Source organism: Thamnophis sirtalis, unplaced genomic scaffold, assembly GCF_051295495.1.
Source record: "Thamnophis sirtalis isolate CommonGarterSnake01/CBP01778 unplaced genomic scaffold, rThaSir2_p1.2 scaffold_7, whole genome shotgun sequence".
Lineage (NCBI taxonomy): Eukaryota > Metazoa > Chordata > Lepidosauria > Squamata > Natricidae > Thamnophis > Thamnophis sirtalis.
This window is the reverse complement of record NW_028261387.1, coordinates 4,457,491-4,473,917: the sequence shown is the minus strand read 5'-3', so window position 1 is coordinate 4,473,917 and position 16,427 is coordinate 4,457,491. Positions and strand designations below refer to the sequence as shown.

General features: G+C 41.6%; 1 protein-coding gene across 1 annotated transcript; it reads left to right on the top strand.

Annotated features, from left to right (window-relative positions):
- The first annotated feature begins 2,486 nt into the window (after nucleotides 1-2,486).
- Nucleotides 2,487-15,917, top strand: LOC106556210 (pancreatic alpha-amylase). The gene is made up of 10 exons (XM_087719218.1): nucleotides 2,487-2,697; nucleotides 5,539-5,685; nucleotides 9,106-9,303; nucleotides 9,625-9,855; nucleotides 10,351-10,484; nucleotides 10,593-10,715; nucleotides 12,299-12,398; nucleotides 13,795-13,916; nucleotides 14,083-14,208; nucleotides 15,665-15,917. Exons 1-10 carry the CDS (start codon nucleotides 2,530-2,532, stop codon nucleotides 15,852-15,854), a joined length of 1,539 nt encoding a protein of 512 aa, XP_087575344.1. The 5' UTR covers nucleotides 2,487-2,529; the 3' UTR covers nucleotides 15,855-15,917.
- Nucleotides 15,918-16,427: the final 510 nt, after the last annotated feature.

The window sequence follows — 16,427 nt, the reverse complement described above, 5'->3', positions numbered from 1 at the left end:
CCTCACACATTATCAGCAAGCCTCATCTCTGCCACTTAACATGCTGTGAAACCTCTCTGGAAATTGATTCAAAAAATAAATGCCAATTTATAGCTAAATCTTCTTGTTAATATTGTTGCGTAAAACTTTGGATGCCTTGTCCATACCGCGATACCCTGCAGAGTCATTCCAATCAGGGGTGGGTTTCAACCGGTTCGCACCGGTCCTTGCGATCCGGTTGGTCGCTGAACCCGGAAGTAAGTAACTTCCGGGAACGGCGAAGCCTGCGCCCGCGCGCGCCCGCACACCCGCACCCGCTCCTTACCCGATTTTTACGAATTCTGCGCTTCCACGCATGCGCAGAACGCATACAGCACCTGCGCGATCCTCCAGGAGCAGCTGGAGCATCGCGCAGACGCTAGTACGCATGCGCGCGCCACGTGTGTGCACGCACGTGCTGCGTGCGTGCGCGAGGACGCCGCATGCGTGCGTGAGGACGCCGTATGCGTGCGCGAGGACGCCGCCGGCCTCGTTCCAACCGAAACAGTTGGAACGGGGCGAGAAACCCACCCCTGATTCCAATGTTGGACCCGAATTCTCGCTAGCAGGATGTCCTTGAAAAACCCATAAACAAGGCCCGAAGGTAGTTTACTCTGCCTCATTGTTCATCTCCCAACAAGCAATTTTTATGACAATAGCCTCTCTAAGCAGGGTGGTCAAATTTTACTACTTGTAACTTACAACCTTTGGACTTTAAAGTGGACTTGACTGTGTTGTTTGTGGAAACGATTTTGAAGCTTTGGAGAGCTGATGAAAAACCTTAACCTCCTGATAAGAATTTTGGTCCCTCCTCCAGGGCATGAAAGCTGGTTCTGCTAATCCGTGGGCATCAATGGAAGAAGGATCAAAAGAGAAAAAAATGACGATCTCCTATCAGTTCTTGATAAGGAAATAATAGCCCCCCTCCTCCTTTTTTCCAGATAATAGCGCTTCTTGCCCAAAACCAAGTTTTGCATGACAAATTGATGGAAACAATTTGAAAACAGAAAATAGGAATCGATCTCACTTCGGCTGCAGAACTGGTGACAGATCAGCAGGAGGAAAATCAAAAGCAAAGTAAAACTCATCTCTGCCACTTTACTATACAGTTGCAACACTTCATGCAGAGCCGAGGTGGCGCAGTGGTTAAATGCAGCACTGCAGGCTACTTCAGCTGACTGCAGTTCTGCAGTTCGGCTGTTCAAATCTCACCAGCTCAGGGTTGACTCAGCCTTCCATCCTTCCGAGGTGGGTAAAATGAGGACCCGGATTGTTGTTGGGGGCAATATGCTGACTCTGTAAACCGCTTAGAGAGGGCTGAAAGCCCCATGAAGCGGTATATAAGTCCAACTGCTATTGCTATTGACTCAGCCTTCCATCCTTCCGAGGTGGGTGAAATGAGGACCCAGACTGTGGGGGCAATATGCTGACTCTGTAAACCACTTAGAGAGGGCAGAAAGCCCTATGAAGCGGTATATAAGTCTAACTGCTAACTGCTAATTTCCCCAGTGCAAAATAAATCTGGTCTGCGGAACTCAAAAGACCCCAAAATGCAAGAGAGGTGATGAAGGAAAAGGCAAACGATCAACTCCCTACCTTTGTGTAGAGAATGACAACTGCTTGTGTAGAGAACCACAACTGCTTTGTGTAGAGAACGACAACAGCCCACAGGTTTTAATGCATGGAAAAGTAGCAAGATTTTATGCCTTACTATATTCTGTGTCTATTATTGGGAGAAGAGGAGAGTTACGTGGGTTTTTATTGGTTCAGATGAAGAGCCGAGGTGGCGCAGTGGTTAAATGCAGCACTGCAGGCTACTTCAGCTGACTGCAGTTCTGCAGTTCGGCTGTTCAAATCTCACCGGCTCAAGGTTGACTCAGCCTTCCATCCTTCCGAGGTGGGTGAAATGAGGACCCAGACTGTGGGGGTGATATGCTGATTCTGTAAACCGCTTAGAGAGGGCTGAAAGCCCTATGAAGCGGTATATAAGTCTAACTGCTATTGCTATTGCTATTGCTATTTCTTGGTTTAGGATACGATATACTTTTTGCCATTTAATCTCAAGCAGGCAAATATATTGGGCTGTTAATGCTAGGCTAAATTATGTATCATTTCCTGCTATTTGGGGGAATAAGTGTTATAAAGTACAGATTGCTATGTGCTGGAGGCCACTTTTTTCCTTTTCCTGATTTGTAGATGTCCTTGAAGCAGATAGTACGTTATCTAATATATTTAGTTGAAGGCATGGATGTGATTAATGCATCTGAATCTTATCTTGGTTTCTGCATTCAAAGTTTTCCCCCAGGGAATTTAGTTCTTTATCTTCACCTGTTTCTCTTGTTCAAACCATCAAGTGGCGTGACCTTTGATGAAAGGAAATTTGCTAAAAGTGAAGCCAAATGTGTTGGACGTCTCATGACTGATGTGTACTTTGATCTGTACCAGAAATATAAATACGGTGCTGAAAACTGCAGCTGGGAGCAGAGAAAGACCCATTTACCCCAAGGCAGAATGTGGATTTTAATTCTCCTTGGTGGTCTGGAGCTTTGTTGGGCTCAGTATAACCCAAATACACTGCCTGGAAGGACATCTATAGTTCACCTCTTTGAATGGCGTTGGAATGACATTGCTCTTGAATGCGAACGTTACTTAGCACCTAACGGATTCGGTGGAGTTCAGGTAAGTACATTTTGGTGGTAATAGCAATAGCAGTAGACTTATATACCGCTTCATAGGCCTTACAGGCCTCTCTAAGCGGTTTACAGAGAGTCAGCATATTGCCCCCAACAATCTGGGTCCTCATTTCACCCACCTCGGAAGGATGGAAGGCTGAGTCAACCCTGAGCCGGTGAGATTTGAACTGCTGACCTGCTGATCTAGCAGTAGCCTGCAGTGCTGCATTTAACCACTGGTAATTTCTGGGAAAGGTGTCTAGGTCTTTCGGGCACAACTTCTCTGATTCCAAGAAAATAAATATTGAATTTAATTAAAATCCAACAGATGTTAACAATAGCGAAGGGCTGTGGGAATGTTTTCATGGTATAAAATCGCTAAATCATTTTCCAAGCATGCTGATTCAACTTCTAGGATTTCCCAGGCAGGGTGCCAGTTGCTTAGGATTCTGGGAGTTCAAGTTTACACATCTAAAGCAGCGTTTCCCAACCTTGACAACTTGAAGATGTCCGGACTTCAACTCCCAGAATTCCCCAGCCAGCATTCGCTGGCTGGGGAATTCTGGGAGTTGAAGTCCGGACATCTTCAAGTTGCCAAGGTTGGGAAACACTGATCTAAAGAACAATGTAAATTGAGATTTTCAGTCATTCAGTCAGTCCCAAAAATGCTCTTTTTCCTTGAAGACATTTCCCTTTTCATCCAAGAAGCTTCTTTTGCTTGGTTTGGGAAGGACTGGCCAAAATAAACGACCCTTTTGTAAAGACTTGGCAGTGTAAATTGTTGCATCAGCCTATTTGTGATGCAAAGTAAATTCATGGGTTTTTTTGTACTGAGTATGTGAAGTTAACATGTAACTAACTGTAAGTGTTCCAACTAATTTATCGGGCATACAATTTCCAATTCAGTTTCTTTTTCAAGCATTCAACTACTTGGTTAAATGAAGGCAAATGAATAAGTAGTGAGATGGATACTGGTAGAAGAATTGTTGCATCAACAGACAATCAGATTGCTGATTTATTCAACATTTATTTTCAATATGGCAATCTGAGCACCTCAGCTGCCATTTAATTAAGTACTTCATCAATCATAAGGACTCTCTGGCACAAGAGAAAGAAAACAAAACCACATTATTATATTTTTTTAATGGCTACATCATATATAATGGGTATTGTGGAAATGAAAGCACTGTGGAGTATTAAAGCTGAGGAATTTTTACTGATGACCATTTTAGTTAATGATAATACTCCATAGCAATAGCAGTTAGACTTATATACCGCTTCATAGGGCTTTCAGCCCTCTCTAAGCGGTTTACAGAGTCAGCATATCGCCCCCCACAGTCTGGGTCCTCATTTTACCCACCTCGGAAGGATGGAAGGCTGAGTCAACCCTGAGCCGGTGAGATTTGAACCGCTGAACTTCAGATAACAGTCAGCTGAAGTGGCTGCAGTACAGCACTCTAACCACTGTGCCACCTCGGCTCCATCAGATGCTGATTGTTATATTTTTCCATCGGATGGTAAATATGTTCCCATATTACTCCAAAGAAATAGAAGAATAATGGAATTTATTATTATTAGTATTACCCGTCATGTAATATAACAAGCTGGACCAGTATTTTATTTACATTTTCCAAACCAATGTATAGCAAACAACTTATTGTTGTCTAATATACATTCACTAGAGTTCTGGTCTTCTATATAGACTGAATGTTTCTCCAGTACTTTGTTAAGAAATTATATAAAATGAAGACATGGTAACTTTTCTAGCTGGCTGTAGCTGACATAAAAATATGTTTCATGTACATTGAATCATGTTTATTTTATTAACCCAGTAGAAGTTGCTGTTTGTGTTGAAAATAAGGCAGTCAATCTCACTTCATATTCAAAATTTATTGCCACCCAGTAGAAATCAATGTTTTGTCAAATGCACAATCAAGCCTACTGCCCAGTGATGATCAAATAATATTCTGAGCATCAAATGGATTATACGGTCTTCTTGTGGAGGGATACAAGTAAATTCAGAGTGTAGTTCACTCCTGTAGTGAATTAGGCTTCTGGCTAGTTTACCCAGTTTTCTCCTGATAAATATTTTATTTTGAAAGTATGGGAAAACTAGCAATAGCAATAGCAGTTAGACTTATATACCGCTTCACAGGGCTTTCAGCCCTCTCTAAGTGGTTTACAGAGTCAGCATATTGCCCCCAACAATCCAGGTCCTCATTTTACCCACCTCGGAAGGATGGAAGGCTGAGTCAACCCTGAGCGGGTGAGATTTGAACCGCTGAACTGCCGAACTAGCAGTCAGCTAAAGTAGCCTGCAGTACTGCACTCTAACTGCACACTGCGCCACCTCGGCTCTCTGAAAGGATGGGAAAACTAGCAATAGCAATAGCAGTTAGACTTATATGCCGCTTCATAGGGCTTTCAGCCCTCTCTAAGCGGTTTACAGAGTCAGCATATTGCCCCCAACAATCTGGGTCCTCATTTTACCCACCTCGGAAGGATGGAAGGCTGATTGTATGAGGGACAAAGAAGTTGTTTTGCTGGCTTTTGATTAATTGAAGCAGAATTCATAGGATTTCCAGTCACTCTTTAAGTTTCTGATTTCAAGAAAGCCCATGAACTTGAAGAGGAAAAAGTAAGAAAAGGCTTTCTGCACATTGGGCTTTTCCAAACTTTTTTTTTTTAAGTATTCCTTAAGAAACCCAAGTGCTTTCAAATCAAGGTAAGGATTGTACCACAGAGAATCTCCATAGTTCCATGGGCTATGCAAAAAAGGATTTTCCGCTTGCCACTGAGTTAAAGAAATAATGTTCTGTGTTGTTGGGTGATGTTATTCAATTCACAGATCTCTCCTCCAAATGAAAACGTTGTCATTACAACACCGTGGAGACCATGGTGGGAAAGATACCAACCTGTGAGCTACAAGCTCTGTACACGATCTGGAAATGAGACTGAATTTAAAGACATGGTAAACAGATGTAACAATGTTGGAGTAAGTGATATTTTATTTGAGACCCTTGGTTCAAGCTAATTCTGCTTCCATAACAGTGATATGTGTTCTTAGATTATAGATGGGACCCATCTTTTAGTCAATTCAAAATGGAATCATTTTAATTGGATTAATTTAGAAAATGATCCTGAATATCCTAAAACAGTGTTTCTCAACCTTGGCGACTTTAAGTCTTGTGGACTTCAACTCCCAGAATCTTCCAGCCAGCTGTGCACAGCTGGCTGGGGGATTCTGGGAGTTGAAGTCCACAAGACTTAAAGTCGCCAAGGTTGAGAAACACTGTGCTAAAGTCATCTAATTTAAGATTGGCCCCTTCCAAATATAATCACATTCCATAAAATATAATGTCGAGTGCAATAAAATCTGGTCTCCTTAATGCTGAGAGACTGCCTGAAGTCATTTTTTTTTCTTTGAATTAACGAAATGAGGACAAAAGTTACTGCTGGATTTTCGATATACGATGTAATCTTCTACGATTCCATACACACATACAGAAACATTCAGCATGCAAAAATGATAAGAAATGCAGCTGATGTGACTCTCAGTGCCTAGAAATGTAAGGAATTATGAAAATTATATTTGACATAATTAACATTTGTATTTGTATTTGTATTTTATTATTTGTATGCCCCCCTTCTCCGGGAGGACTCAGGGCGGCGAACAATTCAAGGGGGAAAAAAGGGGGGGAACATAAAAGACAAAATACAAGTAATTTAAATAACCAAGAATCACACAACCATACATGTCGAGAGGGGAGGGAACTCATCACCCCCAGGCCTGCCGGCAAAGCCAGGTTTTGACGGCTTTTCGGAAGGCCTGGAGAGAGGTGAGGGTCCGGATCCCTGCGGGGAGTTCATTCCAGAGGGCCGGAGCTGCCACAGAGAAGGCCCTCCCCCGGGTAATAGCCAGGTGGCATTGGCTGGTAGATGGCACCCGGAGGAGGCCAACCCTGTGAGATCTAATGGGTCTGTGGGAGGTAATTGGCAGCAGGCGGTCTCTCAAGTACCAGAAACCTCAGTCCATGTTGACTTACTAGTCCTGGGAATTGCGAGAAACCATATTTTGCATTATTCCTAGTCAGCTAGGAGCCTGGTCTACAAGCTGGATCTAAATAATATAGGTGTAGTAATAGGAGCTATTTTTGGGAACGCAAACCAGCCACCAGCCATCTCTAAATTTGGAAAAGAGGACCAGCAAGGACCATTAAAAAAAAAACACAGCATGGGAAAGCATCTACTGTTTTTTTGTAAATTGTTTCATTGCTACTCTTTTTAATGTCTGCCCTACAAAGGTGGAATGTAAATTAGGATCGGATAGGTTCTGGAGGAACGGAGTGATCACCCTCACAAGCACAAGCTCTCTTATTTGATATCCTTTGGCTGTGATGCTGCTAGCGTATAAAGCTCAGAGCGGTACTTTGGCAAATCAGTTTGGGAAGGAATTTTATCCCTGGGAACGGAGCACCTGCCAGGAACGTGGTTTCCTTGTCTTTAGCTGAGCTTGGTGCACAGATGGCATCATTCAAAGGGCATCTGGGTAGCTTCCAAAGGAAGCAATAATAGCAGCTCAAGGGGGAAAGTGTTCCTAAGATAGGTTGAATATAAGCAATTTGCAAATGTTGCAGCATCTTGAATTATGCGAGTGAGAGAGTGGGAAAATGCAATTATAATGCTCTGCAATTGCGTAGCAACACTTCCAAGCCGTTTACGTGTGTCATCTTACTTAGTTATCTTTACGATCAATTAGCTATTAATATCCCCCTGTTATGGTATCCAGACTGCCTTGAGGAAATGATTTTCCAATTAAGGCCAAATTGTGAATGCAAGTATGGATTTGGAGACTTCCTGATCTATAGTTTGTAAGGGAATTTTGGTCTTATTTTTGTAAAGCTAGCTACACTTCTAATTCCAATGGGCTAGAAATTTATTTCATACTTTTTTATTTTTTTTAAGAAGGTTTTATTTCTTTAAAAAAAACACAAATATTTCATCATTCGTCAATCATTAAAACATTGAAGTACAATTTTTTTTGTATGCCCCTCCCTCCCTCCACCCCCTCCCCCCCTCTTCCTCCCCCCCCCGACTTCCCAGAACCCGTACACGGTATGGATTTTTAACTAACACAGTCTAAAATCTATTGAGAAAAAAGAAATAAAGAAATTAATGACATTCCACATTGACCTTAGCTTCTTCTTACTGAACTAACTTTAAACAGTTTAAATCATTTCTGATCTTAAGCATAGGATAACTGGAATTTCTTGGTCCCGTATTTATTTTGTATATAGTCAATGGGCTAGAAATTAATGTGTTTTTTTTCCTCCCCACAAACCAAAGGATATCTTTCTTGCTCATGATTAACGAAAAAGATGAAGGCTGTGTTCATATGACGTTGCCACAGAACAGTGTTATGATGTCACAGGATGATGTCATCACGACATCACTGTGGGACAGGCATGGATTATATAATATGCATGATGATCTCAGGAAGCACTTAGTGGTGCAGTGGCCTAGAGGTGGAGCTCTCACCTTATAATTGGGAGGCCGTGAGTTTGATCCTAGGTAAAGGCAGATATTTTTTTTCCTCCGGACACAATGAGGATATATGTATCTGCTGAATATAGCTCCACATTGGCAACAGGAAAGGTTTCCGGCCAGTAAATACTCAGCTCTATTCATATGATATTGTAACAAGTAGAAGGAGAAATTTATTAAAGTAAAAAAAAGTTTTAATTTAAGCCAAAAAAGTTAAAGTAGTAAAAAGAAATAGAGAAAAAAAAGATCCCTTCATCTCAAGCGGAAAAAAACCAGGAAACGTTGCAATAATTTCAATCCACAAAACATCGTTACAGGGAAGAGCAAAAACCTTTCTAAGGCAGTCCAATAGGGATTAAATATGCCGCTTTGTTCTTGCTTAAGGGACTAATTTAGCTTAAGAAAAGAGTTTCTAAAAGAAAAGGAAAAAAAACCCCTCCCAGATGGAACACTTTCACTTCTCTTTTTGGAGGTGTCTCCAACTATGTCAGCCTGGGGGCTGCCTGTGTGCCGCTAGTTGGAAGCGCTTCCCTTGGGTTGATCAGGGACTTTGCAATATCCCCGCGACCAGCAAGGGTCTTCCCAGTCACTGTCTCTTCGGGACGGTTTAGGTCCTACCGGACCGTCCAGGGGCAAAAGTGTCATCAGCGGATTCGGACTGTCGAGTCTGCACGATGTAACATTGCGACATTGGCTCCTCCTCTCAATACTCAGCTCTATTCAGTTGCCCAGACTCCATCCCGCAAGGGATTATGGGGTCATTAAAAGAAGATGGTGTCTCAGGAAGCACTTGGTGTCACTTCCCTCCCATGCCCATAGAGCAGGGCCTCCTTTCAACTTGACGTAACCTGACCGACTCTTCTCTGCTCAGGTGTACATTTACGTGGATGCTGTTGTCAACCATATGTGTGGAGCGGCTGCTGGATCTGGCCACCATTCTACATGCGGAAGCTACTTCGATTCCAACAAGCGAGATTTTCCGGCTGTACCGTATTCTGCGTGGGATTTCAATGACGGGAAATGCAGAACCGCCAGCGGAGAGATAGAAAATTACAATGATCATGACCAGGTACTTTTTTGGAATTCGTTCCAAGGTAGCCCCCCCCCCCGACTGACGGACACAAATCGAGCCCCGAATTTCTGTTGCTAAGTGAGACATTTGTTAAGTGGGTTTTGTCCCATTTTACGACTTTTCTTGCCGCAGCTGTTAAGCGAATCAGCCTTGAGTTACTTGTAAAAATAATAAAAGTGAGATACAAATAAACAACCTGAAATTTTTTTTGGTTACCAAAGAATCCAAGAATAATTTTGGAGACATTAGAGTCTGCTTATGTTGGAAAATGTCCTTCAGATATTTTTTTTTTTTAAAAAAAATGAACTTTCTGAACAGGTCCGTAACTGCCGCCTTGTGAGTCTTCTTGATCTTGCACTAGAGAAGGATTATGTGCGTTCCAAAGTTGCAGAGTACATGAATCACCTAATTGACATCGGTGTAGCTGGGTTTCGCATTGATGCTTCCAAGCACATGTGGCCTGGGGATATGAAAGCCTTTTTGGACCAACTAAAACCTCTCAACACGAAATGGTTTGCTGAAGGGACAAAGCCATTCATCTTCCAAGAGGTAAACTGCCTACATATCTATTTTATACTAAGGATCGATATCAAAAACATCATAAGGATTGGGAAAAAAAGGCAAGGTTGAACATTTTCTTAGGCCTCCAGCTCCAGATAAAAGCCAAAATTGAAGGCAGTAGAGGGACATGAAAACATAACCTTATTTGTTATGATAAGCCACCTAATGAAAATAATTTAAAAAACAGTCGATTAAAAGATCATAATTCCAATTCTGGATAATTAAATCCTGGTTTAGAAACCTCACTGACATCATTCTTACGGTACAACAAGCTAAACTACAGACAAGCCAAATGTACTTCGCTTAATGAGAAGGAGGATCTTACTCAACATAGACTCCCTATTAGATTGCTCCATTGCTTTATTTTATCAGGAGATGACTCCTGTCGTCAGGTATATTTATGCAAAATATATAGTGGGGTGTGTTTTTTTTTTCCATTTAAGGTTGTATGCCACAATATCTTTCCTTCTGATTTTTTACCAGGTGATTGATCTAGGTGGGGAGTCCATTTCATCCAGCGAGTACTTTGGAAACGGACGAGTAACTGAGTTCAAATACGGCGCCAAACTCGGGACAGTCATTCGCAAGTGGCATGGAGAAAAGATGACTTATTTGAAGTAATTTAGCTTTCCACTTTTTAAAAAAAAGAAGATTCCTAACACATTGACATACTGTATTCACTCAATCTGACTCTTGCTGTCTTTATTTTATTTTATTTTTTTTAGGAACTGGGGTGAAGCCTGGAGTTTTATGCCTTCTGATAAAGCTGTTGTCTTTGTGGACAATCATGATAACCAGAGAAGCCACGGAGGTGGTGGAGCTTCTATTTTGACCTTCTGGGATTCCAGGTGAGAAGCACTTCTAAAGGTCCTTTTGCCAGATGTCTTGCGGGTTAACTGGAACAGCTGCCTCAAGTAGGAGGAATTGGGATAGTAGCAACGATTCTCAAAACTGTTCTTACGAGTTTTTCGGTTCTTTCTCTGCTTTGGTAGGCAGAACTGCGTGTGCCATGCAGCCTGTCCCTGCCAGTTCGCACCAGTTTGGTAGAACTGGTTTGTCAAATCTACTGAACCGGTTAGAAAAGGTTCCACCAGTAGACCCGGAAAACAGGCCACACCTACAGAAGAGGTTTCAATTTTTTTTGAAACCCACCACTGACACACACACACACACACACACACACAGAGAGAGAGAGAGAGAGAGAGAGAGAGAGAGAGAGAGAGAGAGAGAGAGAAAGGAAGGAAGGAAGGAAGAAAGAAATAAAAAATAAAAAATAAAAAATAAAAAAGAAAGAAAAAGTGAGAGAGAGTTGAAAGAAAAAAAGGAAAAAGGGACAGAGAGATAAAAGAAAGGAAAAAAGAGAGAAAGAGAAAGAAAGAGAAAGGAAGGAAGAAAGAAAAAAGAAAAAAGAAAGAAAAAGTGAGAGAGAGATGAAAGAAAAAAAGGAAAAAGGGACAGAGAGACAAAAGGAAGGGAAAAAAAGAGAGAGAAAGAGAGATGAAAGAAAAAAAGGAAAAAGGAACAGAGAGATAAAAGAAAGGAAAGAGAGAGAGAGAGAAAGAAAGAGAAAGGAAGGAAGGAAGAAATAAAAAAAGAAAAAAGAAAGAAAAAGTGATAGAGAGATGAAAGAAAAAAAGGAAAAAGGGACAGAGAGACAAAAGAAAAGAAAAAAGAGAGAGAAAGAGAGATGAAAGAAAAAAAGGAAAAAGGGACAGAGAGATAAAAGAAAGGAAAAAAGAGAGAGAGAGAGAGAGAAAGGAAGGAAGAAAGAAATAAAAAAGAAAAAAGAAAGAAAAAGTGAGAGAGAGAGATGAAAGAAAAAAAGGAAAAAGGGACAGAGAGACAAAAGGAAGGAGAGAGAGAGAAAGAGAGAGAGAGAGAGAGAAAGGAAGGAAGAAAGAAATAAAAAAAGAAAAAAGAAAGAAAAAGTGAGAGAGAGATGAAAGAAAAAAAGGAAAAAGGGACAGAGAGACAAAAGGAAGGGGAAAAAAGAGAGAGAAAGAGAGACGAAAGAAAAAAAAGGAAAAAGGGACAGAGATAAAAGAAGAGAGAGAGAGAGAGAGAGAGAGAGAGAGAGAGAGAGAGAGAGAACACATGGCCAGCAAACCACTCCCACCAGGTCACATGGCTGGCAAGCCACTCCCACAAAGGAGGCCACACCCACAGAGTAGGTTCAATTTTTTTTTGAAACCCACCACTGTTCTGCACCCCTTAAACTAGCCAGCTCCCCTCAAGTCCACTAAAATACCCGTGACGAAGAAAGATTTAACTGTCAACAAAATTGCTTCTGTGTGTATGGAAAGAAGTTAGGTATCTTTTTCTCTTGATCTCAGACACCAAAATCACTGCACTCAGAAGGCCTGACTGAGTCTCTCTCTTGCTAGAGAGGTACAAATCTGAATTTCTCTGCTTTTTTAAATTCCATATTTAGGCTCTATAAAATGGGAGTTGGCTTCATGCTTGCGCATCCATATGGCTTTACAAGGATCATGTCAAGTTTCAGATGGCCAAGATATTTTCAAAATGGAGAGGTCAGTATGCGTTGTAAACTTAACAAACAGCTTGGGGAAATGAGAGGCATCTATTAATTTATGTATTCAGCATAAAGTAGTAGAACTTCACTTCTCCACAACAAAGAGGGAAACTTGGATGTCCTGATGGGTGCCTTTTATTAAGACAGGGATGTGACTAGGCTGATTCCTCTTCATCCTCGGCAGTATAAAGAGCCGAGGTGGCGCAGTGGTTAGAGTGCAGTACTGCAGGCCACTTCAGCTGACTGCTAACTGCAGTTCGGCGGTTCTAATCTCACCGGCTCAAGGTTGACTCAGCCTTCCATCCTTCCGAGGTGGGTGAAATGAGGACCCAGACTGTGGGGGCAATATGCTGACTCTGTAAACCGCTTAGAGAGGGCTGAAAGCCCTATGAAGCGGTATATAAGTCTAACTGCTATTGCTATTGCTATTTCATAATACTGTTTCATATCTGTACCAGAGATAGGGAATCTGTGGGGCACAGGAATTCCTACCATATATAGTTCTCAAGAACTCGTAGAATTGTCAGGTAGAACATTTTGAACCCTTTTGGGGGGACTTGAATATTTTAGATGGATTTGAAGAATGAAACAACCTCTCTTCAAAGCTTTAGGATTTTTTTTTCCTGTTAACCAACCCATCCCACTTACTGGGACCCTTAAAGTGAGCAAGAGACAGAACATGGCTGAGGAAGGTTGCTACCCCTATATGAAGCCTATATCCTGTAGATGCCAAATGTATTTAATGAATAAATGAGATCCTACTTAGTTGGCACCTGGTCTGTAGCTCCAAGGTTCTGACCTTGACTCAAATGGGTTGGACGAAATCCAGTCAACAGAAGATAAAGAATAATAGAGTTGGAAAGGACCTTGAAGGTCTTCTAGACCACCCCCCTGCTCAAGCAGGTTACCCTACAAACCATTTCTGAAATGGTGTAAATTTTCCTGCTTGAGCAGGAAGTTGGACTAGAAGATAAATTCTGAATTCTGTTACATTTATTAATCGATTTGCCTATATAAGTCTTCCTCTTAAACCTGAGGAATAAAGAGTTGGAAAAATTGGAATTCTCTTTTTCTATATGATATCCACAATGAAATTATTGTATGCACAAAGATGGAAAGATTTGGGAGATGTGCGGCAAATAAACTTAGTTAAACAAACATAGGAATGGTTGGTGAAGGTGATAGAATTTACTGAGGTGGCCAAATTGACATTTGATTAGAGAAAAGACATTTATTGATGACTGGAAACCCTTTATGGGCTTTTTGCAAAAAAAAAAAAATGAAATTAGGATTGTCAGGCAGTTTAGTTTATAGGTATTTTAATCTCGCTTGTTTTATTTTTATTTATTTTTTTTACATTTTCTTTTCATGTCTAATTTCTATTTAACAATCAGGATATTAATTCCTGGGTTGGTCCCCCAAGTTATGAAGATGGATCGATTAAGTCTGTAACAATTAATCCAGACACAACCTGTGGCAATGGCTGGATCTGTGAACATCGGTGGCGTCAAATAAGGTTAGAAAATTCCACAATTCCTAGATAGGCATGCTTCCAAGATCCTGTCCTCTTCTCTAGACAAATTGAATTTCAGTTCCCATCCTTTCCAGTCCAAATTTGTTACACATCAAGCTAGGGAAAAGGTCAAGATTTTGAATAACCATTTTTCCTTCTCTCCTCCAAGAAATATGGTTATTTTCCGGAATGTTGTGGATGGGCAGCCGTTTACCAATTGGTGGGACAACAACAGCAATCAAGTGGCATTCGGTCGTGGTAACCAAGGATTTATTGTCTTCAATAATGATGACTGGTAAGTGAACAGGAATTTTACACATAGGAGGGAGACATCTTCTTGGAACTTGGGACTAAATTGCAGCATTTCCCAAACAAATGCCTTTCAGTTCTGTGACTGTGGCCTCCATAACCTTCATCTAACTTTGCCCTTGGGTTTTTGGGCTAGAAAACATGGGATTTGTAGTCCAGAATTCTGGAATGTACTGGGCTTGGAAAGGCTGCTATCTGTCTCAAACAATCAGGTTAGTCAGATTCAGATAATTCAGGAAAGTGTTTATTACATTTTGCTTATTTATGAAAACTGTAATTAATTAATTAGTATATTACCTGGGACACGGTAACTCAGAGGATGGCTCATTGGCTAAGACGCTGAGCTTGCCAATCAGAAAAGTCAGCTGTTCAGCAGTTCGAATCCCTAGTGCCGCGTAACGGAGTGAGCTCCCGTTACTTGTCCCAGCTTCTGCCAACCTAGCATTTCGAAAGCACATAAAAAGTATAAAAAAGTAGAAAGATAGAGACCACCTTTAGTGGGAAGGTAACAGCATTCCATGTGCCTTCAGTGTTTAGTCAGGCCAGTCACATGATGTTCTGAACCCGTCCTCCATCCAGTAATGACTGCCGAGACAAGCTTAACTGGAATGTACTTTAATAGCAAGAAAGCAAAACCTCGGTGGCTGAAAGCCAAGCATAACAAACAGATAAGGACCTTGGCAGCAACTCAGACAAACCTTGGCAGCAATAAACACAGATAAGGCTTGGCAGCAATCCAACCTGCCAAGTTAGTTACAAAAGTTCTCCAACTTTTAGTCAATGCATTGACTTCTGCAAGAGGGGAGTGTGCACAAGTAGTCCTTTTATAGTCTGGAGAGGAGCCTAATGACCACCAGCTGAGTGCAATTACCTCCTGTAACTGCGCAACTGTTCCTGACGCCTATTAGCTCTTCAGTGCCGGGCATCCAGGAATAACTCACTGCTGGCATCGTGATCACACTCCCTTGTCTCCTCCCCACTGGTCCAAGGCTCAGGCGCCTCCTGGTGGCCAACCAGCCTCTCTACATCCTGCTCGAAATCGGAACCTTGTCCAGGGACCTCCACATCCTCCAGAGCCAACTCATAGGGCCCCTCGCTGTCGGAGTCTGGTGGCAGCTCCAACAGCTCCTGCTAGGCCACAACACATGACCACGGAGACGTCTTCGGACAGCGCTGGCTCTTCAGCTTTGAAACAGAAATGAACAAATGGACAAATGAAGTATAGGAAAAATTGAAGTACACATGTATAGGAAGGATTAGAGATATTATCAAAAAAGCCTGACATAATCTACTTTGGGACTTTAAATGCTAAAAGACAACACTTTGATTTCATTGTATTACAAAATAGCGTCTCAAAGCAACAGAATTAAATCTAGGGAATAAAGGTGTATAATATAAAATCACTACATTTGCCTAAATTGAACACTTTTTTTTATTAATAGGAATCTGAATGCCACATTGCAAACTGGCCTTCCCGAAGGAATTTATTGTGATATTATATCTGGACAGAAGGAGGGTAATATCTGTACCGGAATTAAAATCCATGTCCGTGGAGATGGCACTGCTGATTTTAACATCAGCAATTTCGCGGAGGATCCATTTGTTGCCATTCACGCCAAAGCTAAATTATAATCTCAGTATGAGAAACACAGTTCAGCAATTTTGTTTTCCAAAGAAACGAACATCTTCAAAAATCATTTTTGTCTTCCGATAGTTTTTTCATTTGCTTTACTGAGAAAAGGACTTTGCTCTTTCTTTTGTCTGTGGGTTTTTGTTACATTTGGGTTTTTGTTACATTTAGCCTGTTAAACGTATCTCAAACAATTTCAGGTGGCCAGTCCCGAGCATAATAATGTATAATCACATTTGCTGCCCTGTTCTGACTCTCCTCGTCCCAGACCAAAGCACGCCAAGCAAAGATACTTTAAGGAATTTATTAAAAGACAGACAGGTCCTTGGCAGTAATCCAGCACAGATAAGCCTTGGCAGCAATCCAGCACAGATAAGCCTTGGCAGCAATCCAGCCTGCCAAGCTAACACCACAGTTCTCCAACTTTTAGTCAATGCGTTGACTCCTGCAAGAGTCCCCTCTTGTGTGCACAAGCATTCCTCTTATAGTCTGGAGAGGAGCCTAATGACCACCAGCTGAGTGCAATTACCTCCTGTACTTGCACAACTGTTCCTGACGCCTAGTAGCTCTCCGGT

Coding starts and splice junctions, on each gene's coding strand:
- LOC106556210 (XM_087719218.1), top strand. CDS start 2,530: ATGTGGATTTTAATTCTCCTTGGTGGTCTGGAGCTTTGTTGGGCTCAG. Junction 12,399..13,794: donor GATATTTTCAAAATGGAGAG/GTCAGTATGCGT, acceptor TTTAACAATCAG/GATATTAATTCCTGGGTTGG. Junction 13,917..14,082: donor CATCGGTGGCGTCAAATAAG/GTTAGAAAATTC, acceptor CTCTCCTCCAAG/AAATATGGTTATTTTCCGGA.